At 38.4% G+C, this 19,670-nt stretch overlaps 1 protein-coding gene across 1 annotated transcript in view; it reads right to left on the bottom strand.

Moving 5' to 3' along the window:
* The window catches only part of LOC134821589 (hemicentin-1-like), a 41,024-nt gene that overhangs the window by 5,409 nt on the left and 15,945 nt on the right, over positions 1-19,670 (bottom strand). The window contains exons 19-54 of the mRNA XM_063832290.1: positions 19,032-19,213; positions 18,730-18,850; positions 18,148-18,359; positions 17,821-17,957; positions 17,319-17,544; positions 17,073-17,215; positions 16,665-16,780; positions 16,365-16,529; positions 16,009-16,128; positions 15,714-15,891; positions 15,313-15,467; positions 14,298-14,451; positions 13,839-13,998; positions 13,572-13,691; positions 13,088-13,204; positions 12,765-12,876; positions 12,428-12,591; positions 11,095-11,279; positions 10,836-10,936; positions 10,472-10,609; positions 9,916-10,201; positions 9,491-9,609; positions 8,177-8,386; positions 7,797-7,893; positions 6,647-6,767; positions 6,141-6,365; positions 5,820-5,933; positions 4,754-4,910; positions 4,254-4,411; positions 4,024-4,059; positions 3,295-3,383; positions 2,928-3,119; positions 2,604-2,758; positions 2,311-2,415; positions 627-838; positions 65-247 (exon numbers count right to left, since the gene is read on the bottom strand). Of these exons, the coding sequence (XP_063688360.1) occupies positions 65-247; positions 627-838; positions 2,311-2,415; positions 2,604-2,758; positions 2,928-3,119; positions 3,295-3,383; positions 4,024-4,059; positions 4,254-4,411; positions 4,754-4,910; positions 5,820-5,933; positions 6,141-6,365; positions 6,647-6,767; positions 7,797-7,893; positions 8,177-8,386; positions 9,491-9,609; positions 9,916-10,201; positions 10,472-10,609; positions 10,836-10,936; positions 11,095-11,279; positions 12,428-12,591; positions 12,765-12,876; positions 13,088-13,204; positions 13,572-13,691; positions 13,839-13,998; positions 14,298-14,451; positions 15,313-15,467; positions 15,714-15,891; positions 16,009-16,128; positions 16,365-16,529; positions 16,665-16,780; positions 17,073-17,215; positions 17,319-17,544; positions 17,821-17,957; positions 18,148-18,359; positions 18,730-18,850; positions 19,032-19,213 (5,465 nt within the window). The remainder of the gene's footprint in view (positions 1-64; positions 248-626; positions 839-2,310; positions 2,416-2,603; positions 2,759-2,927; positions 3,120-3,294; positions 3,384-4,023; positions 4,060-4,253; positions 4,412-4,753; positions 4,911-5,819; positions 5,934-6,140; positions 6,366-6,646; positions 6,768-7,796; positions 7,894-8,176; positions 8,387-9,490; positions 9,610-9,915; positions 10,202-10,471; positions 10,610-10,835; positions 10,937-11,094; positions 11,280-12,427; positions 12,592-12,764; positions 12,877-13,087; positions 13,205-13,571; positions 13,692-13,838; positions 13,999-14,297; positions 14,452-15,312; positions 15,468-15,713; positions 15,892-16,008; positions 16,129-16,364; positions 16,530-16,664; positions 16,781-17,072; positions 17,216-17,318; positions 17,545-17,820; positions 17,958-18,147; positions 18,360-18,729; positions 18,851-19,031; positions 19,214-19,670) is intronic.

Raw genomic sequence — 19,670 nt, 5'->3', positions numbered from 1 at the left:
TCAACTTTTATACATCTTAATTATCGGACCCTTCTTGAATCTAACTATTTAACCAGTAACAAACCTCAAATTCCTTGATAATGCCACCGGAAATGGACCACTTTCTATCAAAGGACACAATGATCTCCCCAGGAACAGTCGTATAGTTGAAGGCTGTTATTAGTGGTGTTGCTGGGACTGCGGGCTGGGTTCTTACTAGCAGTGGTTTACTGTACAGTCCTTCTTTTCCGTTCTTTACCGGCACCACCTGGCAGAGTAAGTTTTTTATGGAATGAATAAGATCGGAGACAACGGATAACATGATAATGTTCCGAAGAGGGTTTGTGGCAATCCTCAAAATGTACAACTTGGTTAGCATGAAATGTTAAGAAAGTTAAGAAAGCAAATGGAAAGCATAAATTCGACATCACAATAAAAGCAAATTTAAAAAGATAATGGGTTACAAAAAGCTTTATTTAGCATTATACTATTATACAATATGGTCTACAATTTTCACCCAACATTGAACATAATACCTCATGTTGTCGTATATTTTCTCATTGCTGTATTGTATATGTACTATTTGTAAAAGTTTTAAATCAATCAAATCAATCATCTACAGAACAGCACTCCAAATAATGTCTGACCTGGAAATAGTACTCGGTGAAGTGCTTCAAACTGGCTGTATTATCTACATCAATAGCATACTCCATCTCCGTGGACAACCCAAGATAACTCCTCCCATCTGAAGTGCCAACCTCACTGATATACACCTTGTAGCTGTCGGGTGTGTCAGCTGTGTCTTGGGCTTCTTCTCCGCCCCACGCTAGGTAGGCGTTGTTATCTTTTACTCGTACATCTGGGGATAGCGTCATGAGGGAGGGGCTGTTTTGACACGTGACAGTGGTTCTGGGATTTGAGTGGTCGATGCTGGTTAGTTCACCACTGTAACGTACCACTGTCACGTACTTGAAAGAAGGGTGATGGGCATTGGGCGTTGATATCTTTCTTCGGTTAGATGGTTCTACAACGGGAATAGACTTCGCTTAAGAAGCAAGTCATTCGCAAAAATTCGCCGAATACCTTACTCGGGAATATTATAACCGGGATAAAGTAGTGGGTTTTGGAAGATTCCGCCATATTTTTCCCGGTCAAAAATTTTACCAGTCATAAAAAAACCCGCCGACTCAGATTATGGGGTTCCAAGGGGGTGGTGATCATCATATTTTACCTGAAGTCTCATATGTGCTAGAGAAGACTTTTGAAGCAGTGGATGGAGGGCTGTAACTTTATTGGCGGTTGCTACCATAATTTCGTTATAAAAATCACAATTTGGTTATAGAAATCAGATTTCAGGGTGGACCGTGATTCTCACTTCTCTTGCCCATGAATCAGTGAATCGTAGAGAAGAAAACAATTTATATGTTATAGAAGAAAACGAAAATGATAATAATATATATATATAAATAGAAAATAATAATATTATATATATCATAATAATAATAGTGTCAGATTTGTGTAATGATTATCTGGATCTGGATCTAGGTCTGGACTTGGTGATATACAATTGTTGCAGTTGTTTCTCTTGTTTTTCTTCCCTTGCTCTGCAAGCCCTGTTTCTTGTATAAACATTGTGTTTAGTATTTTGTTTATTGTATTTATAGTGGTAAATTGTGGTTCAGATAAAGTAACTTGTGGCCACATCCCGCTAGAAGTGAGTAAACTGTGCCACTATTTCATGGTCCACGGTGGATTGATTACTGGAGCAGTTGAAGATGCAAAGCCAAGACGTTCCCAAATACCAAGCGGTGGGCAGGAAATTAAGCTCCGGCTGACCTTCAGAGCAGTAGCCCCATTAGCGGACAAAATGAAAGTCTTGTTAATATAAGACAACAATACAACTTCGAATTTGACGGTCAGCAGCTCAGGGGGATATCAATAATGATAATGGCGGGGACATTAGCGATAATGAGAATGAGAATACGCTTTAATGAAGATTTTACTTATTATTGCTTAGATTTATATCCTTTAAATAGACGTGTCTTTTTTTCTATTTCTGAGTAATATCAATAACTGTAAATTGAAATAACTTCTTTAACAAGTAATAAAAACAGAAATTTCGGTCGAAAATTTGTTGACCTCTGAAAAAAAAACTTGAAAGGTCGGCCACCGGTAAATACATGACCGGGATAATTTGGCGGGTTTTGGGAAAGTCCGCCATATTTTTCCCGGTCATTAATTTTCCCAGTCATAAATTAACCCCCTATAATATTCCCGAGTAAGGTAGATGTTATCATGACAACAGCTAACATACGCTTAAAGAATACTTACTTTCAACAGCAGAGTGTAAAATATCATTATAGTCGGCTAAGTTGATCCTGCCGCTTGGTTCACTGGACTCACTGGCTTCGAACTTGTTCTGAAGCACCACCGAAACTGTAAGGAGAGAGAGAGGTTCAGGAGGAGTTAACTAAGTAATAAAAACAACGATATCGGTAAATTACCAGCCAATTTGCATTAACACATTAGCACAAAACTAATCGACATCTGATTCCCAATCTCGAGCTGAAAATGTTTACATCTGCGATATAAAAAACAAATCCTCTCAAAAAGTCGAAACATACTAGTATAAGGTTTAGCCTCGAGGTTTCTTAAAGTATAGGTGTTCGAAGTAGTTGGTATAGTAGTTGTAACACCACTCTCCGTTTGCTTCAATGTCAGGATTCGTTTAGAGATTGAACTGTATCCATCCGTGTTTATATTAACTATAGCTGAGTATCTGAATGAAGAGGATAGTTTTAAGATTACGTAATTTAAGGACTGGAGGTCAGCACTCAGCAAGAGGGGAATTTTTGGCCATTTTGCCTGACCCTAAAAATGGGTTATTTGACTATTTCTCTGGGTGGACCCCCTCTTCCCACGATTACATCCCTACTAGTATAACTCACAAGTTGTTGCCACTGTCTCTAGATATCTGAGATATCCAAGGAGCACTAGGTTTAGTAGGGGGACCGACCACTGTCAGAGTTGTTGAAACGCTGACCTGCCCGTATGGGTTACTAGCGTAACAAGTAAACGTGCCCGTGTCTTTACTTTCTACTCCGTCTATTAGTAGTGTGCCCGTGCTTGTTATCTCGAACCTGGGGTAACAAACGGTTGCGACTCAGCTAATGTTAGTGGTATCAAATTTAGATAGAAAATGGAGAAACTCTCCCCACGTGTTACTTCTAACAAGATTCACCCTAAATTTCCCCAGTTTTATCAAGTCCCGGATGATCCTGAAGTGTGATTTTAAAAGTAAAACATGAAACTAACCTGGAGTCTTGTATGGGAATTTCGTTAAGTGTCCACATGTAGTTGATTGGAGGGAACCCGATAGCATGGCACTCCAGATTAACTGAACTCTGAAATTAGTGGAGTACAGGTTATTATAGCACGGGGGAGGGTTTCAGTAAAGAGGCTCTTATATCACAAAGAATGAGTTTGATGGGGGGAACTACACTTTTTAAAACTATTTTACACTACACTTTTGCATTTTTTGATGTATGGTGTAGTAAAAATTGTAGTAAAAAAGGTACAATTTTTTACACTTTTAATTATACTTAACAAAATTATCTTCTATAAATCTTATTTTTTCCTTTTATTTTTTCCTATTATTTTTTCCTTTTATTTTTTCCTACGTAATTTTTTCCCCTATTATTTTTCAATCAGTCTTCACATAGTACATTTTCAAAAGTAAAACATACCTTTGGTGAGAAAAAAATGTCGCTTTTTTACACTTTTTAAGGCTTTTTCGGCTATTTTACACTACACTTTTTTACACTACACTTTTGCCTTTTTTTAATGGATGATTCAAAAAAGTGTAGTGTACCCCCAGTTTGATGGTTAACCAAGAATTTCGCCGCGGTTACACCACGCACGATCAATTTCCCTACAATTTAGTTGTACCAATAAGTATCTTAAGTGAAAAGTGTGGTGCACGTGACGTTATTTTAATTTAAGGCTTAAGGGAAGAGTGCTCCGGATTACAACTGCATCACCTACACTGTATGCAAAAGGTGTCCAGGAGTAGCGCAGAATCTGTGATGCTACAGGTTTTTTCAAAGATGTCAACACTCTACATCAAGAAATACACCACTAAATTAACAGGAAAGTGAATTTCACCCTCGTGTCTTCTAAAAAGTACTCTAAATAGTACTCTAAAAAGAACTCCAAAATAACTCTAAAAATAACTCTAAAAAGGTCTCTAAAAAGCTAAAAGGTCTCTAGCTCACCTTACTCCCTGCCGTGACTGTATCAGGTGGCTTTGTTGTCATGTAGGGTGTATAACTCTTTGTGATGAACGCAAACGCACTGGCGGATCCTATACTGTTGTGTCCGTAACACTCGTATTCTCCCAGGTGCCCTTCTTGTGTGCTAAGTATCGTCAGCACTGTGGGAAATAGGAAAATTGTAAAGTTTAAGTTTCATAATAACAGTGTACTGTGTAGTCTACTATTTAGTCTATTATTTAGTTGACCCTTAAAAATAATATGTAGAATATTTTACGAGCGCTACATTAAATTTAACCGCTGAATCATGATTTCTTGGGCATTACCTGAAGTATAGTCTATAACTTTAACAGACGTATAGTCTATAACATTACTTGAAGCATAGTCTTATAGTCTATAACTTTAACAGACGTATAGTCTATAAAATTACCTGAAGTATAGTCTATAACTTTAACAGACGTATAGTCTATAACATTTAACAGACGTATAGTCTATAATATTACCTGAAGTATAGTCTATAACTTTAACAGACGTATCCCTGTCGTCTACTTTAACTCCATTACGTCTCCACTCTACCATGCAGTTCTGTATAGCTACTGCTTGTGGTTCACAAAGACACGATAGTGAGCTCTTGTCTCCGAAATTCTCAATCTTAAAGTCCTGAAATTTAGGGCTTGTCAATATAGGGCTGATCTTCATAAATTAATTTAAGTTTCATAAGATATACCGGGTGAGGGGGGTTTTATAGATGTGTTTGCCTGGATATTAACCACTTGTCTCTTTTCTGTGCCTACTTTCTGTGGTCCATCGTTTGCAACTACCCGATCTTAGATAACAAGTTTATTTTACTGTAGAATTATGAAATATCGGACATGCTCATTAGTTAGACCACACTAGCAGGAACCCGTATAACCCTAAAATGGTGTCAAGACTCAAGAGACTAAAATAATTATTACCTATTTAATTCGCGTTTTTGACACCACTTGGGGATCCAAATTTTGGGCTCTAAAACTCCTATTCCTTGGCCAATTTTTTATTTTTTCATGCTGATTTGAAAAGCATAAAGGCATTTGACCCAGTCAAAAAAGTTTCAGTTGTATATCTTTTACGGTTTTTGCGGAAAGTCGCGTTAAAGTTTATGCCGTGGTGTCAGTAAAATGGCACGGATCCATATATATATATATCGTCTCGCTTTATATATAGTAAGATGTGCACGCAGCAAGATAGCAAGTTATTGATAACTTATTTCTGACAGTAGGTTATTAATAACTTGTTTCTTAATAAAAGTGACAGTAAGTTATTTATAACCTATTACTTTATCTCTTATAGCATATACACTCTAAGCGGATGCAGCCTGCAGTGCATCCAGAAGAACCATTATATAAGAACAATATAATTACTGTCTGCAGTCTGTGCTCTACAGGGAAGTTAAGTGATACTAATTTTAACACCAAGACTCGAGAAACATTTTAGAGGTTATCTGTAAGTAAAGTCGAACAGAAGCGAAATTCGGATAGTTTGGGAGTGTATTTATCTGAGGAGGGGTGAATATACTGGGAGTAGATTTACCTGAGGAGGAGTGAATATACTGGGCGGTTGTATGACTTTGAGGACCACTGCTCCGGAGATCCCTTCATAGTACTCGTTTGTGACGTTACAGAAGTAAGTTCCGTTGTCCCAGGTCTGATGAAAAGAGGACGAATTAGTAGAAGGCTTTCCCAAAAAGTAAACAATTTAGGGGAGCATTTAAAATTTAGAATCTAGATCAGTTATTTACGAATTACGAGTGACTTAAAATTCAGGCATTGATTTCTGGGTAAATGCACGTATTTAAAATTCACTGTAAGCTAGAAATAAGAATGAAGATGTCCACATCTTCAGAGAGATCACCTGAGCAAACGGTATAATGAGAGACTTTTCCTCGTCCATATAAGCTCGAGCTGGTAACCCATTAAAGGGTTCGTCTAGATGCTTCTGACGGTACCACTGATAAATCTGAGGACTGGGGTTGCCCCGAACTTTACAAGGGAACTTTACTGTTTCAAACTGGGGTACGTATGAGTCAGGTCCGGATACTGAAGAGGGTGACTCTGTGAACTCCAACTTTTCTTCTATCTGTAAGGAGTGAAGATTTATGATTATATTTCGTTATGATTAGGATTAATCGTTAGAATTTCGTTTGATTTATGCTTTATGTTATCTATTTTTCAGGTAAATTGTCTGTACTCTGTAGTGATTGGATATTGCTAAGTGTAATCAGCATATTTCAGTCTCTTGATTCAACACTTCTGCAAAATAATCTAAATTTAAGCTACGAAGGAAAGCGTTTAATAAAATATTAAACTATTCAATATATAAAGTAACAAAATATTTAAGTAATCAATAATTAAGTAAACCTTGAGATAGATAGCATGTTGGGCGCTTCCAGCCTTGTTTGTAGCTGTAGCCTGCCAGATTCCCTCGTCGCCAGCCTGGGTTGGGTCTATCCGTAACTTTCTACCGTCCACTAACTTTATCCTGTACAAGGGAAAGTGAGGAGAGGATACGGGAGGATTATAGTGTCTTGTTATATTATCATAAATGTATGTATTGTATTGGCCTGAAATTAAACATTCTACACCGTTCTGATATGTTTAGGCAATGTTCCCATTTTTCTCTTAAAGCTCTTGTAATAGGAAAAAGTAATGCCAATAGAGAATAAAGTCACGACTATCCAGAACTCACTGTAGCTACTAAAAGTGAGATTGTCATGGCGCATAAACTTCCTAAGAAGAAATTTGGTATAAAAGATCAAGATTTTAGGATACAAATATTGGCAGAGTTTAAAAATAGGAAATAAAGTAGCAACATTCTAAATCTCTCACTGTAGCTACTATAAGTGAGATTGTCATGGCGCATAAACTTCCTTAGAAGAAATTTGGTATAAATTATCAAGATTTTAGGATGCAAATATTGTTAGAGTTTAAAAATAGGAAATAAAGTAGCAAAAATCTAAATTTCACTGTAGCTACTATATACTTATATAATTGAGATTCCACGGTGATGTATTTCTTGTGTTGTTATATGGTATTTTGGAGATATCTTTCTGTTTTAGCATGATAGTATTAAACGTTTAAGGAAGTTTAAGGGACGTAGAATCTAATATATATTTTCGGGTGTATAATAACCGATGCTTTTATTTGTTCATTTTGGAAGTTACACGTCATATGAGTGTAATCGTTTGGCTGGCAGCTCTACTGGCATGGCGTGAGTGGTCCGCTCTTGACTAACAGCCAGCCATCTGATTGGTCGTCGCGGCTACAGGGTAACTGGTAGTCGAGAGCTCATTGGCGGGGCTGCGAGTCACGTTGTGCAGTACACTGCACAGATAACGCAGGGTGAGCGGTGCAGTTTTGGAGTATATATAAGTTTAAGGACCGACTCGTCTCTTGTTTTCGTTCTTTGAGTACCAATCTCAAGTATATCGATTTACAGGTATTTTTGCACGTAGCCTTACTTGTCTGAGTGTTAATAATGTTTTGTGAGTATAATTTGTTGGTAGCTTACCTGCCCTCAAGTTGAACACCCTCACCGTTGAACGTCCACACAACTGTTGGTACAGGGTTTCCTGTAGGTGTCTTCAAATCTATCTCTGTTTCGTCACCTAGAGTGGTGGCAAAGTGGGGTCAGAAATCTTTTAGTGGTGGCAATGTGGGGTCAGAAACCTTTTAGTGCTGGCAAAATGGGGCCAGAAACCTTTAAGTAGTTAAAATGTGGGGTCAGAAACATTTAAGTAGTGAAAAAGTGAGTGGAAACACCTTTGTGAGGTTCGTTGTGCTGCTTATTCCATTTATCTAATAATCAAAGCAGTGATGGGAACTTTATCGAATAATGTCTATAAAATGGCCCCACAACCGCTAATGTGAAGTCGAAAAATTGCCACCTACCAATTTTTCCCACTTGGAATATTGGAGCATCAACAAATGATGGTCTAGTAGCCACTGTCAGAGTAAAATCGGCGTTTTTAGTTTCCGTTCTCTTGCCGTCCTTTTCAACCCAGGTTTTACAGCTGTACTTTCCATCTGCTTTCTCGTTGATAAGGTCGAATACAAGGAGGCGCTTACCAAAGGACAGCTCTTTAGTAACCCCGGGAATATCTAGGGGATTAGCGTTATTTAATTAATTAATTGTCTAATGATGGGTAATGTTGCTTCCCATTAGATTGACTTTATTGACTTGATCCCTTACAGTAACCGGTGTGTGACAATATTGTAATTAAATGGGCTGAGTGTTTTTTTAACAGCATAAATCGCTCCCACACGGTAACAAAAGGTTGCAAAATATATTGTATAGTGTTATCTTTATCAGATGTAAGTGTAACTTCATTTCCTGATATCTTCAAAATATTTTTTAACTTTAGCCACGAATCGTGGCCACGATAAAATCACTGAAAGTATGTGCTGTGAGTAGGTATGAAACTATTCATAATTGCAGTGTCAGAACTCAGAAATCGGAGCCCAGGAAGTAAAGGATTGAGCTACTTGAGTGGAAATTATTATTATTATACCAACATTCTAGCCATATAATTAAAACAGAATTTGATTATACTAGAAAAAAAACCCGTAGCGTACTTTGAGATAAGATCAGTAGAACCCCTCCCAGATTGCAGCATTGCTATGTGAGACAAATAAAGACTGCACTAACAATATTTGTTACATGGGCTGACTCTAACTTAGTTTTTATCTAGACAGACATCAATTTAATATAATGGTGAGATTTAATGGGGAAAAATGGTGAATGATTTTTATGGTGAATTGAGTATCCAAATTAAAAATTTTTTTTGGAGCATATTTGCGTTATAATTCTAAAACAATATTTGGTTATTAACTCCGATTTTGAGAAACAATTAAACATGTGTTTCATTATATTTAAAGCAAGTATAGGTTTTACAACTTGGAAACTCGACTCGCCAAAACAATCATTGCCATTTTCATCAAAACCATTAGTGAACATGATGAAAAAGGTACATCAAAACTAGTAACTTTTGGCGAACATGGAGAGTAAGGTGCATCGAAACTGAGCTCTCGGTATTGTTTAATAGTACCTAAGTACAAATTTAATATTTCAATTTGATATTTCGAGATTAAAACATGCAAATGGTGAAAAATGACGAATGATTTTTATGGTAAATCGAGTTTCCGAATTGTAAAATTTCATTATTTTTCACAATTTTTCACCATTGGAACCTACGCTACACTCACTCTGCAGGGGTTGATTGTTGAAGGTCCACTCGTAAGATGGTTCAGGATAACTGGACACCATGCAGGCTATAGTAACAGGCGTGTGTTGTGCTACTGTTATATCATCAGGCTGTATCAACCTGTTCAGATAAAACATAGTTATATCGCACACTAGACTGGTATGTGTCAGATAAGATAAACGTGTTTTAGGTCAGCCCTAGACCGCGCCGTTTCCACATTCCACCTCACAGTTAATGAGATTTCTCATACTAAATGTGATGATCTCCCATTATTGATGTTCAACTGCATTATTAATAAATTAATAATAATAAATAAAATTATAATCTGTTTTCGCCCTTTTGAGTGGGTCGATCATATAATTGGTATTTTTGGGGACAAAAGTATAAATCAATAGATAAAATTACAATAAATCTTACGAAACTCACCACTCCGAGCCCTTGGCGTTGTCAATGCTAGTGTCATCAGAAGAAGCAACCTTGACATCATAAAGCGGATTATAATTACTCTTGCTACCCTGATCGTTGGTCAACCCGCACGTGTATTTCCCTGAATTAGACGGCTGAGCCCAGGGGAATACCAGATCTCCGTACTGGTTGGGTGCTGGGGACAAGCCGTTGGCGTTGTTCGCTATGACGTCATCGTTAAAGTACCAGGTAGTCTTGGGGTAAGGCCAACCGTCTGGTCCGTTGCAGAACAGTGTGAATACATCACCTGGAACAGGGTCAAATCAGATGTAAAATTAATCAATATAATATAATAGAATCATTCCACATCAAATTTACGGGGCACGTAAGGATATTGGAACAGTAGAAAATGATACTAAGGGTCAATAATAGAGATGACATAATTACTAGTGTATTTGTAATCAAACTCGTTATATGTCTAATGTATATACTATTACTAACGATGACAAATCTACAGCATGATAACAATCATTTATAAAAGAGAACTGTTTAAGTGTAACAGGCGACAACAACTGACCCTCAATGAGGTTGGTGGGTGAACAAGGAGCGAGGGATAACAGTCCGTCTACCGTCTCCTCCCTGTAGCAGGTTATAGGTTCGAACTCGTCATCAAGATACTGCACTTGTAGTGACACGCGTGGAGAGTAGATGGTTCCTGGGGAGTGGTTATAATTAAGACGGAAAAGGTTTTCTAGAAATAATCGTAGAAGATAAGTCTCGATTATTAAACCGAACTAAAGTAACGTAACAGTCGGTTCCAGGCTGGAATTTCAGCGCGATGCAAAAATTGTGAAAAAAGATGAAATTTTACAATTTGGAAACTTGATGCAAACAGAAGAGTTAATAGCAAACCGTAGGTGTTAGAAGAGTTAATAGCAAACCGTAGGTGTTAGAAGCAACACAGTAGTAGTCTCCTTTATCTTCTTTCTTAACAGAACTGATCGTTAGTTGAGATGTTGCAGTGGACAGCTTCGTTATTCCTCTGAACAGGAGGAATTGATTATTAATCAATAATCAATAGCTTTTATCAAATATCTCCAATTGCTAATTCGTCAATATGTACCATTATTTGGGTGAAATGTTAATTTATCATTCAAATAACTTTGCGGAGGCGCGCATGAGCACCACGTCTCTATTTACCTGTACCACATGATAGTATCTGGATCAGGGACACCACGTGCCAGACATTCCATAGTTACAGGGACCCCTATCTTCTGAATACCTCCAACGTAAGGGGCTGTCTGGAAGCCCAGGTAGTAGTCCTTCACAACGAGTTCCACGCTGGCTTCCTCCATTTGATCTAATCCTCCTCTTTCAGGGAGCACCTGACAGAAGGGGGAGGTTAAAGATAATGTCAGACTATATTTTTCCCGGAAAGATAAGTTTTTACCATTATTTGGGTGGTAGTTGACAACTAATTTAGGAGGGTAGCAGGTTTAAGATAAAGTAAGTAGCTTGTTATGGGATTTCAACAAATATAATTTTCGATCAGACTATCATTTTGGCATTGTTAAGCTTTATTAACATTTTCTAAAAAGAAGTGAAACAAATGAAATTCATCTTACCTTACTCGGGAATATTATAGCGGGTTAATTTATGACTGGGAAAATTAATAACCGGGAAAAATATGGCGGAATTTCCCAAAACCCGCCAAATTATCCCGGTCATGTATTTACCGGTGGCCGACCTTTCAAGTTTTTTTTCAGAGGTCAACAAATTTTCAACCGAAATTTCTGTTTTTGTTACTTGTTAAAGAAGTTATTTCAATTTACAGTTACTGATATTACTCAGAAATAGAAAAAAAGACACGTCTAGTATTTAAAGGAAAATAAATCTATAGCAATAATAAGTCAAATCTTCATTAAAGCGTATTCTCATTCTCATTATCGTTAATGTCCCCTCCATTATCATTATTGATATCCCCCTGCTGCTGACCGTCAAATTCGAAGTTGTATTGTTGTCTTAACAAGACTTTCATTTTGTCCGCTAATGGGGCTACTGCTCTGAAGGTCAGCTGGAGCTTAATTTCCTGCCCACCGCTTGGTATTGGGGAACGTCTTGGCTTTGCATCTTCAACTGCTCCAGTAATCAATCCACCGTGGACCATGAAATAGTGGCACAGTTTACTCACTTCATGGGCAAGAAAAGTGAGAATCACGGTCCACCCTGAAATCTGATTTCTATAACCAAATTGTGATTTTTATAACGAAATTATGGTAGCAACCGCCAATAAATTTACAGCCCTCCATCCACTGCTTCAAAAGTCTTCTCTAGAACATATGAGACTTCAGGTAAAATATGATGATCACCACCCCCTTGGAACCCCATAATCTGAGTCGGCGGGTTTTTTTATGACTGGTAAAATTTTTGACCGGGAAAAATATGGCGGAATCTTCCAAAACCCACCACTTTATCCCGGTTATAATAATCCCGAGTAAGGTAGTTAAGGAGGATGAAAAGGCCTAAAATTAACCTGTATTTTGTAAAAGCCACTGGAACTCTTGTCAGGGTTCTGAACGTACATATCACCATAGTAACCAATAGTGTACACATAGTTACCAATAGTACCGTTATACAATCCCTCGTAAGCCTGCCCTGTTTTCTTGTACCACGTGATCTCTTTTGGGAACGGCTCACCTGAAAGGAAAATTACGATTCAAACAAACATTAACGTGTAAAATTTGGTTGATTGAACACTGTTTTTATGGTATTTCGAGTTTATATATGAATTTGGTATGTCATCATTAATGATTGGCTGCAACAACCCTGTTTTAACTCCAACTACAAGTCTCAGCAAGTGCAGAACTTACCCGTGACGTTGACATTGAATACAAAGTCCTCCTCGCCGTTAACAGTGTAGTAGATACCCCCGATAGTATCCAACCACCTCACATTCGGAGATACTCTGCTAATCACGTACACCTACACGGGACGGTGTTAGCATTCAGTTTTTAAACTAAGTTGTAATTTCTAATTTGATAATTTTGTTGTGTGGCTGATGGCTTTTGGAAGCTAAAAGATTTTAAATTCAGACTTCTGATTATTAAGCTGAGGAAAACTTTATTGAAATAAGTTCTCCCTCCTGATGAGAGATTCCTATTACTTTATTAGGACAATGCATGCAGGTACGTACCTGTATGGTGGTGTCCGCCTCTCCAGCTACAGTTCTCACGTACGCTCGGTACTGTCCCTCGTACATCTTACTGATCCCCCGTACCATGAGCTGTCTTCTGTCTCGAGCGAAGGAGACCTGGGAGGTCGGGGTATTGGGTGTTTGGAACAGATACCGAGGGTGGATATTTAGCAATACTGGCGGCTTACCAGTTACCATAGTGATAATCTAAAGAGATGAACTTCTGAACTCCAGAGAGATAGGTACAGTTAATCCTCAATAATCTCAGTTTCTTATTATAAGGTGGAGCCAGGAGCAGCTTATTTAGGAAAAACTTGCAGCATTTTGATTTGTATTGTTAGTGGCTGGAATTATCCGTAGTTCAACATTTAATTAAAGCATATTTACTGTCCACTCTTCTCGACAGATGGTATGTATGTATATGGTATGTAATGTGTATGGTTTGTACTATGTAGTATGTATAAGGTATGTATGTACTACTTACCACATTATCGTAGCCAGGATCAACAAGGTTCAGCTCAGTAGCTTTGGTCCAGTCAGTGAGTCCGAAATCTAGACGTTTCCAAACTATGTTGTGAGCTCGGATCTGATGTCGGTACATCACCTGAAGTTATCAGTCAGAATGTATACTTTCAACCTGCCCTACAGTCTTTAACGACGTTCGTCTAGAAAGTTAAGTCAACAAGTTCAACACTTCAACAGATGATAAGTATTTAATAACTAAAAAGCTAAACTACAGGCGCCTCCCCACCTCAATGTTAGCCTCCAGAGTGTCTCCAGACACCACCGTTATAGTCTCATGTCCGTGGTAGGGGTAAACGAAGGGTCGGTACAACCAGTCCACTACTTGGAGGGTCAGGGAGGCCTCGTCTTGTCGGAGCACTCCCTCTGGGTAGGACTCTGCCACGCACCTGAGACAACACGGTACTCGGTTTAATAGGGGTTTGGTAACGAGTGTAAACAATGATAGATTAACGTTTTAGTCATTCAAGCGAGATTTAGTATGGAAACATATCAAGATTATGCACTTCTATATCGGTTCAGAATTTATGGACAAATATTAGTATATTATAATAATGATGGTTAAACAGCTAAAAATATGCAGTTTCCAAGAGGTTGTAAAAACAAAAGGTTTTTAAATTCGCACAGATCCCAAACGCGTTATCCACTAAACCATGAACTAGAAAAAAGGTGGGAAAAACAAACTCACGTCCAAGTTCCAGCGTCAGTTTCTTTAACAGATTTTATCTTGAGAGTGGAATCAGGCTGCACGCTGTACGCCCTGGTTTCATCATGCACTGTATACGGATTTGGGTTGTCTTTGTTGTCCATTCTCTTCCACACTACTTTTGGTACTGGCTTGCCTGGCAACGTAGCATTTGAAAATACATGTAGGATTTGAGGTAACATTTAAAATGATTATTACTAATTCGATCCCACATCCATATTTCCTCCCAGATGCGTTTTTTTCTAAATTCTGTGGCCCTCTCGCTTCGCTCGCAAGTTTGGGGAGGGGGCTGTCGGCGAGCGAAGCAAGTCGACGTGTTCAATCCAGCTGCGAAGCGAGCAAGCTGTGGCAGGGGTCTGGGGGCGCACCCCCAGCAGGGTCCAGGGGCGAAGCCCCTTGGCGGGGGCTAGGGGGCATAGCCCCCCGGAAATTTTTTGCGAAATAGGGTGTTTTAGACGGCATTTGGCATTAAAGAAATTTGTAGGACAGCAATAAACTGGGATTGAAAAGAATCAAGTACTCACGTAAATTTGATAACTTCACAACAGCAATCTGCATTCTCCAATCAGAATATTTCACTGTGTTCCAAAACTGACAGGATGTTCCTCTTTGATTTTTATACAATCGAAACATTTTCTTTAAAAATTTCCTCAATTAATTTGTCTTCATTCCAAAAAAATATTTCGAAATTTAGCAGTAACTTCTCAAAAATTTCCTCTTTTTCTCCCGTTTTTCCTCCCAAAAAAAAAATTCCTCCCAGGCTGCCTGGCGAGATGGCGTGTTTCTGGATGTGGGAATTCGATGATTGTTAATACAATGATTGTTAATTTTAGGTGATATGGAATTCAATAAAATACGCAAAACTTCAACTCGTAAAATTAACAAGCAACTTTGACGGAAGACAAAATTTACAACAACCAATGAAAGCAAAAAGGACGAAATAATAACCAAACAATAATCCACAGAACGTGGCATAACAAGTGACATCTAAACTGACCAGCGACATTGCACTTGAGGTAGTACACACTGCCCTTGTAAGCCACCACATCGTTGAAGAACTTAGGAATTGTTGCAGTGGGTTCAATGTACTTAGGTATTATTTCCAAAGTGGTACTGGTACTGGCACTTCCTGCTTCTGTTTCTATTGTGAAACTGAAGGGGGTTTATTTTAGTTCCATAAGACCTATTTATTGTGCAATATTCAGGTGGTTAGGGATTTTACTAAATTTTATTGAACATTTAAAAATAGAAAGTGAAGAGCATAGTACTAATTGTAATGTACTATAAAAGTAAAAACCTTGAAATTATTAAAAAAATCCATGTTCCTACCGTCCCTCAGTTTGGATGAAGTGGATGTTAAAGTGAATGTAAAATGTAAATACAGACGAAGAATATTACCTGTAAGTTCCCGCACTGCTACTCTCCACATTCACAATAACCAGGCTTGTACCGTCACCACTGAAACTTATCTTCCCGACCTCTTCCACCAGCTGTTCGCCGTTCCGGAACCACTTGGTCATGGATTTGAGAATCTGGTTCTGGTACACCACCTCCATTGGTATCACGAGCTCCTTACCTGGCGAGAAATCAAAGTTTAACGAGGTATTAGACGTTTTTAGAAGAGAGTAGAGACCCTGAGACTGTTTCAAGTTAAGTTAATAGCGAATAAAATATTTCCTTGTATTTGACTAACCAGGAACGCCGTAATAAACTGAGTCCACTAGTCGGATGCTGGGTGGGTTGATCAGCTCCATGTATACCGGTTTCGTCTGAATACTCCCCTTCAAGTTATCAGCTTTGCACCTGTACTCTCCTGATGGTGACGAAGGTGATGAAGATTAACACATTTTAGAATTAACAATTCACAGTATTAAAATTTATCGGTCATGACATATATCGGTCTGCAAGTGATCTACTGATAAGGGTAAATAATGCAGGCCAGATTATTTGACAGCAATAAATTCAAGTGACGGATGACACGAGTGATGTTGGAGATGATAAATGTACCCAGGCAGCAAGATTTATCACTCATTTTGGCGATAATTTTACCTTGATAGTAGGATCTTATGTTGGATATGATGAGTTTACTCTCGACTCCCCTTTCCGTGTACTTGTTAGAGAAGAAGGAAGTGTCCATGTCAGCCGATCCGTTGGTCCATCTCACAGTGGGGTCGGGTATTCCAAACGCTACACACTCAAATGTCACCGTGGAGCCTGGAAAGGAGTTATTAAAATAAAAGAGCGCTGTTTTTCAAAGTACAGGATATTGTCGGGGAGTTGCTATTGTCCCTAATTTTAGAATACATATTTATAAGATGTAAGTTATTAACTAATTATTAATTAATTAACCTAATATAGCAGTCTGATCCTCTGGGGCCTGGATAACCACAGCCGCCTGTACCTCAGACGCTCCGTACGTTGTCACGTAGATATTCGCAGTGTCACTCTTCCCACCCGTATTCAACCTAAATTAGTTACTAATTAGTTACTAATTTGTTATTAGTTAATTACTAATTATTTATTAATTGGTCATTAGTAACTAATTAGTTATTAATTAGTTATTAGTTATATTATATATATTACAAGTCAGTAAGATTGCAGTAGTGCTATCTATTATAATATGTGCACATTGTTGTTGTATTGTTCCTTTTTTAAGAACTTTCAATAAAGAATAATGATCAACAAATAAATTCACATGGAACATATCTAGGGGAGGGGTCTCAGTTTGAACAACAAAATACTAAAGATATAACTAACCAACTGGAGAGAGAAGCAGTGACGGTAAATGAATTAACTCTTGGTGAGGATGGTACGCTCAGGGTGATCATTTCTGTGTCCCCATTTATCTGGACATTGTCCTTTTTCCAGGTTATTGCTTTAGCTTCTGAACCTGTATTCACCTGAAAGGAGATACAAAATTAGAATTGTATCGGAAATAGTGTTAAAATTATTAAATAAGTCAAATGATCCTAATTCCCACTGATTCCCTCCAACTGGACTAACCTTAACACTCAACTGGAACTGGCTCCCAGTCCCCACCAGTATCCTCTTATGTGTAGGATACTCTGTTATCTTTATAGGAGGAAGAACAGTAAGGGTAGCTGAAGCCTGGTCACTCCCCGAGCTGGTACTGGTAACTAGACACATGTAGAGACCTTCGTCTAGAGGAGCTGTCTGCTGGACTGTTAGGTCTTGTTTGGAGTTGGATAACACGTAACGGGCTTTTATACTGAGGGAGGCAGGGGGTTAGATAAGGTAGACAATTGTTAGGTGTGTTTTCTGGATTATTTTAAGGTTTGTAGTTTAAAGATATATGTTTAAAGATCAAAAGCAAGTGAATCAATCATGTGTTTAATGAGTTGAAATAAAGTAAAGACTATAGAACATTTTAAGATAAACAATAAAATCCACGGATTTTTTTATAACAGAGCCATAATCCATAAGTCTCATCACTAACACCTCAGTAATCAGCCTCAGTAAAACAACGGCTGGCACTAGAACGAACCTATCATCTAGCAATGTAACGTCCACACCGTTCTTAGTCCACGTAATGGTGCTCTGATCAATACTAACTGAACACGTGAACTTAGCGTCTCTACCCTCGTAAACTTCAATGTTACTCGTGGAGGCGGTTATAGAGACCTGGGAAATTGAGACGGTTACTGAAACCTGTAAAAAAGGTAATGAACAACTCTTGTTGTTAAAGGTCATGAATCCTTTCCATTTTATAGACAGTCAATTTCTATTTAAAGTAATTCCTTAACAAAATGGATAATAAAACATTAAATTAAATTAAGAACACAAAAAAAAAACAATAATATCCCACACTGACCACAGTGGATCCCACATTAGTCAGCTTCAAGTCCACCTTGTTGATATACCGGTCGTCATTATAACTAGCTGTAGCCTCGTACTCGCCCAGATCAGAACTCTGAACCCGGGATATCGTCAGTACTTCCTTCTTGTACACTACCCCGTCCTTGTTGTAGGCTGCATCTGTTTCTACGTCGTAGTGTCCTCCGTCACTCTCCGGGAATAATACTCCTGGGGAAAGGGAGTTGTAAGTAGGGGCCGGGGGTGGAGTTTTTAGTGGGGCCGGAGCTGTAAGTTTGGGGGCCGGAGCTGTAAGTTTGGGGGCCGGGGGGGGGGGGGGGGATGGAGTTGTTAGTGGGGGGGGGGGGGGGGGGGAGGTGGAGTTGTAAGTGAGGGGGCCGGGGGGTGGAGTTGTTAGTGGAGAGGGAATTGTAGGTGTGGGGGCTGGGGCCGGGGGATATCAAGTAGTTATAAGTCTGATTATGATCAGAATTCAGGAGGCCAAAAGTATCGACGAAACCGAAAATTTATATAAATACAGCACACGGGGAACATAAATTGTATAAGAGGTCAGCAAAAAAAGTGTGTCAACTGAACTCACCCTGTCGAGTCCAGGTAATTTTAGCGTTGGTTGGAGTCACATAGACAGTGAAAGCGGTTGTGCTTCCTATCGTAGCCTGAACTTGGTCTGCCTCTGCTAGGATAACTATTCGCTGGTTCACCTGATAAGATTTATATCAATATTGTCATATCTCTATAGAAAAGAATGTGTCTTTGTTTTTGAATGTGATAGGGTTGATTACGATTGAAACAATATAAATAAGTGAAATAGACAAATCAAGTATACAAATTTAACCTTTGAAAAAAGAATAAGCCCTTAGAGCTTGATTTAGTTTAACTGACCGTGACTTTAAAGTTGGCTGTGACGGTTTCATCTCCGTTTTGTCCCAGACACTTGTACTCGGAAGTATCGCTGACCCGAGCTGCCCATATCTCCAGAGTGGTGGAGGTAACGTAGAACCGTCCCTTGTTCCTGATCTGTGTCCCGTTCTTGTACTCGAACTGTATGGTCGGGGAGGGGGTACCTGGGAGATGTTGGGTGGTTGCGGTGGTACAGGGAGCGGAATTTAGAGAACATAGAGAATTTATTTTGTTTCAGGAGAAGACTGGTGAAACACAATTTTTTAGAGACGTGATATACAAAAAAGTTTTTTATTCTCTTCGTTCAATAAAGTAAAGTAAAGTAAAATTTATGACATCATATCATCACACATGTCTCCAAAATATCATCGCACTATGTGAAAAAATATATAATAAATATTTCCCCACCAACATTAATTATTTATCAAATACAATATTTAAAAACAATTTTATCAAAAACATTATCCTATTTAAAAAACTTTCCAGTGGAATAAAGATTTATAAAACGCTTCTTTGCCACATAAGGATGAAACCAAAGATAATTGTTATGTTTCTCTTTATTACTGACATAACTGGCTCCCTCAATCCTTAGTAAAACTTCATTAGAAACATTCCAAAAAA

Source organism: Bolinopsis microptera, chromosome 10 (assembly GCF_026151205.1).
Source record: "Bolinopsis microptera isolate Bmic1 chromosome 10, MBARI_Bmic_1.0, whole genome shotgun sequence".
In the NCBI taxonomy this organism is placed as follows: Eukaryota; Metazoa; Ctenophora; class Tentaculata; order Lobata; family Bolinopsidae; genus Bolinopsis; species Bolinopsis microptera.
Note: the sequence above shows the minus strand (reverse complement) of the source record. Positions and strands in the feature narration are given on the sequence as shown.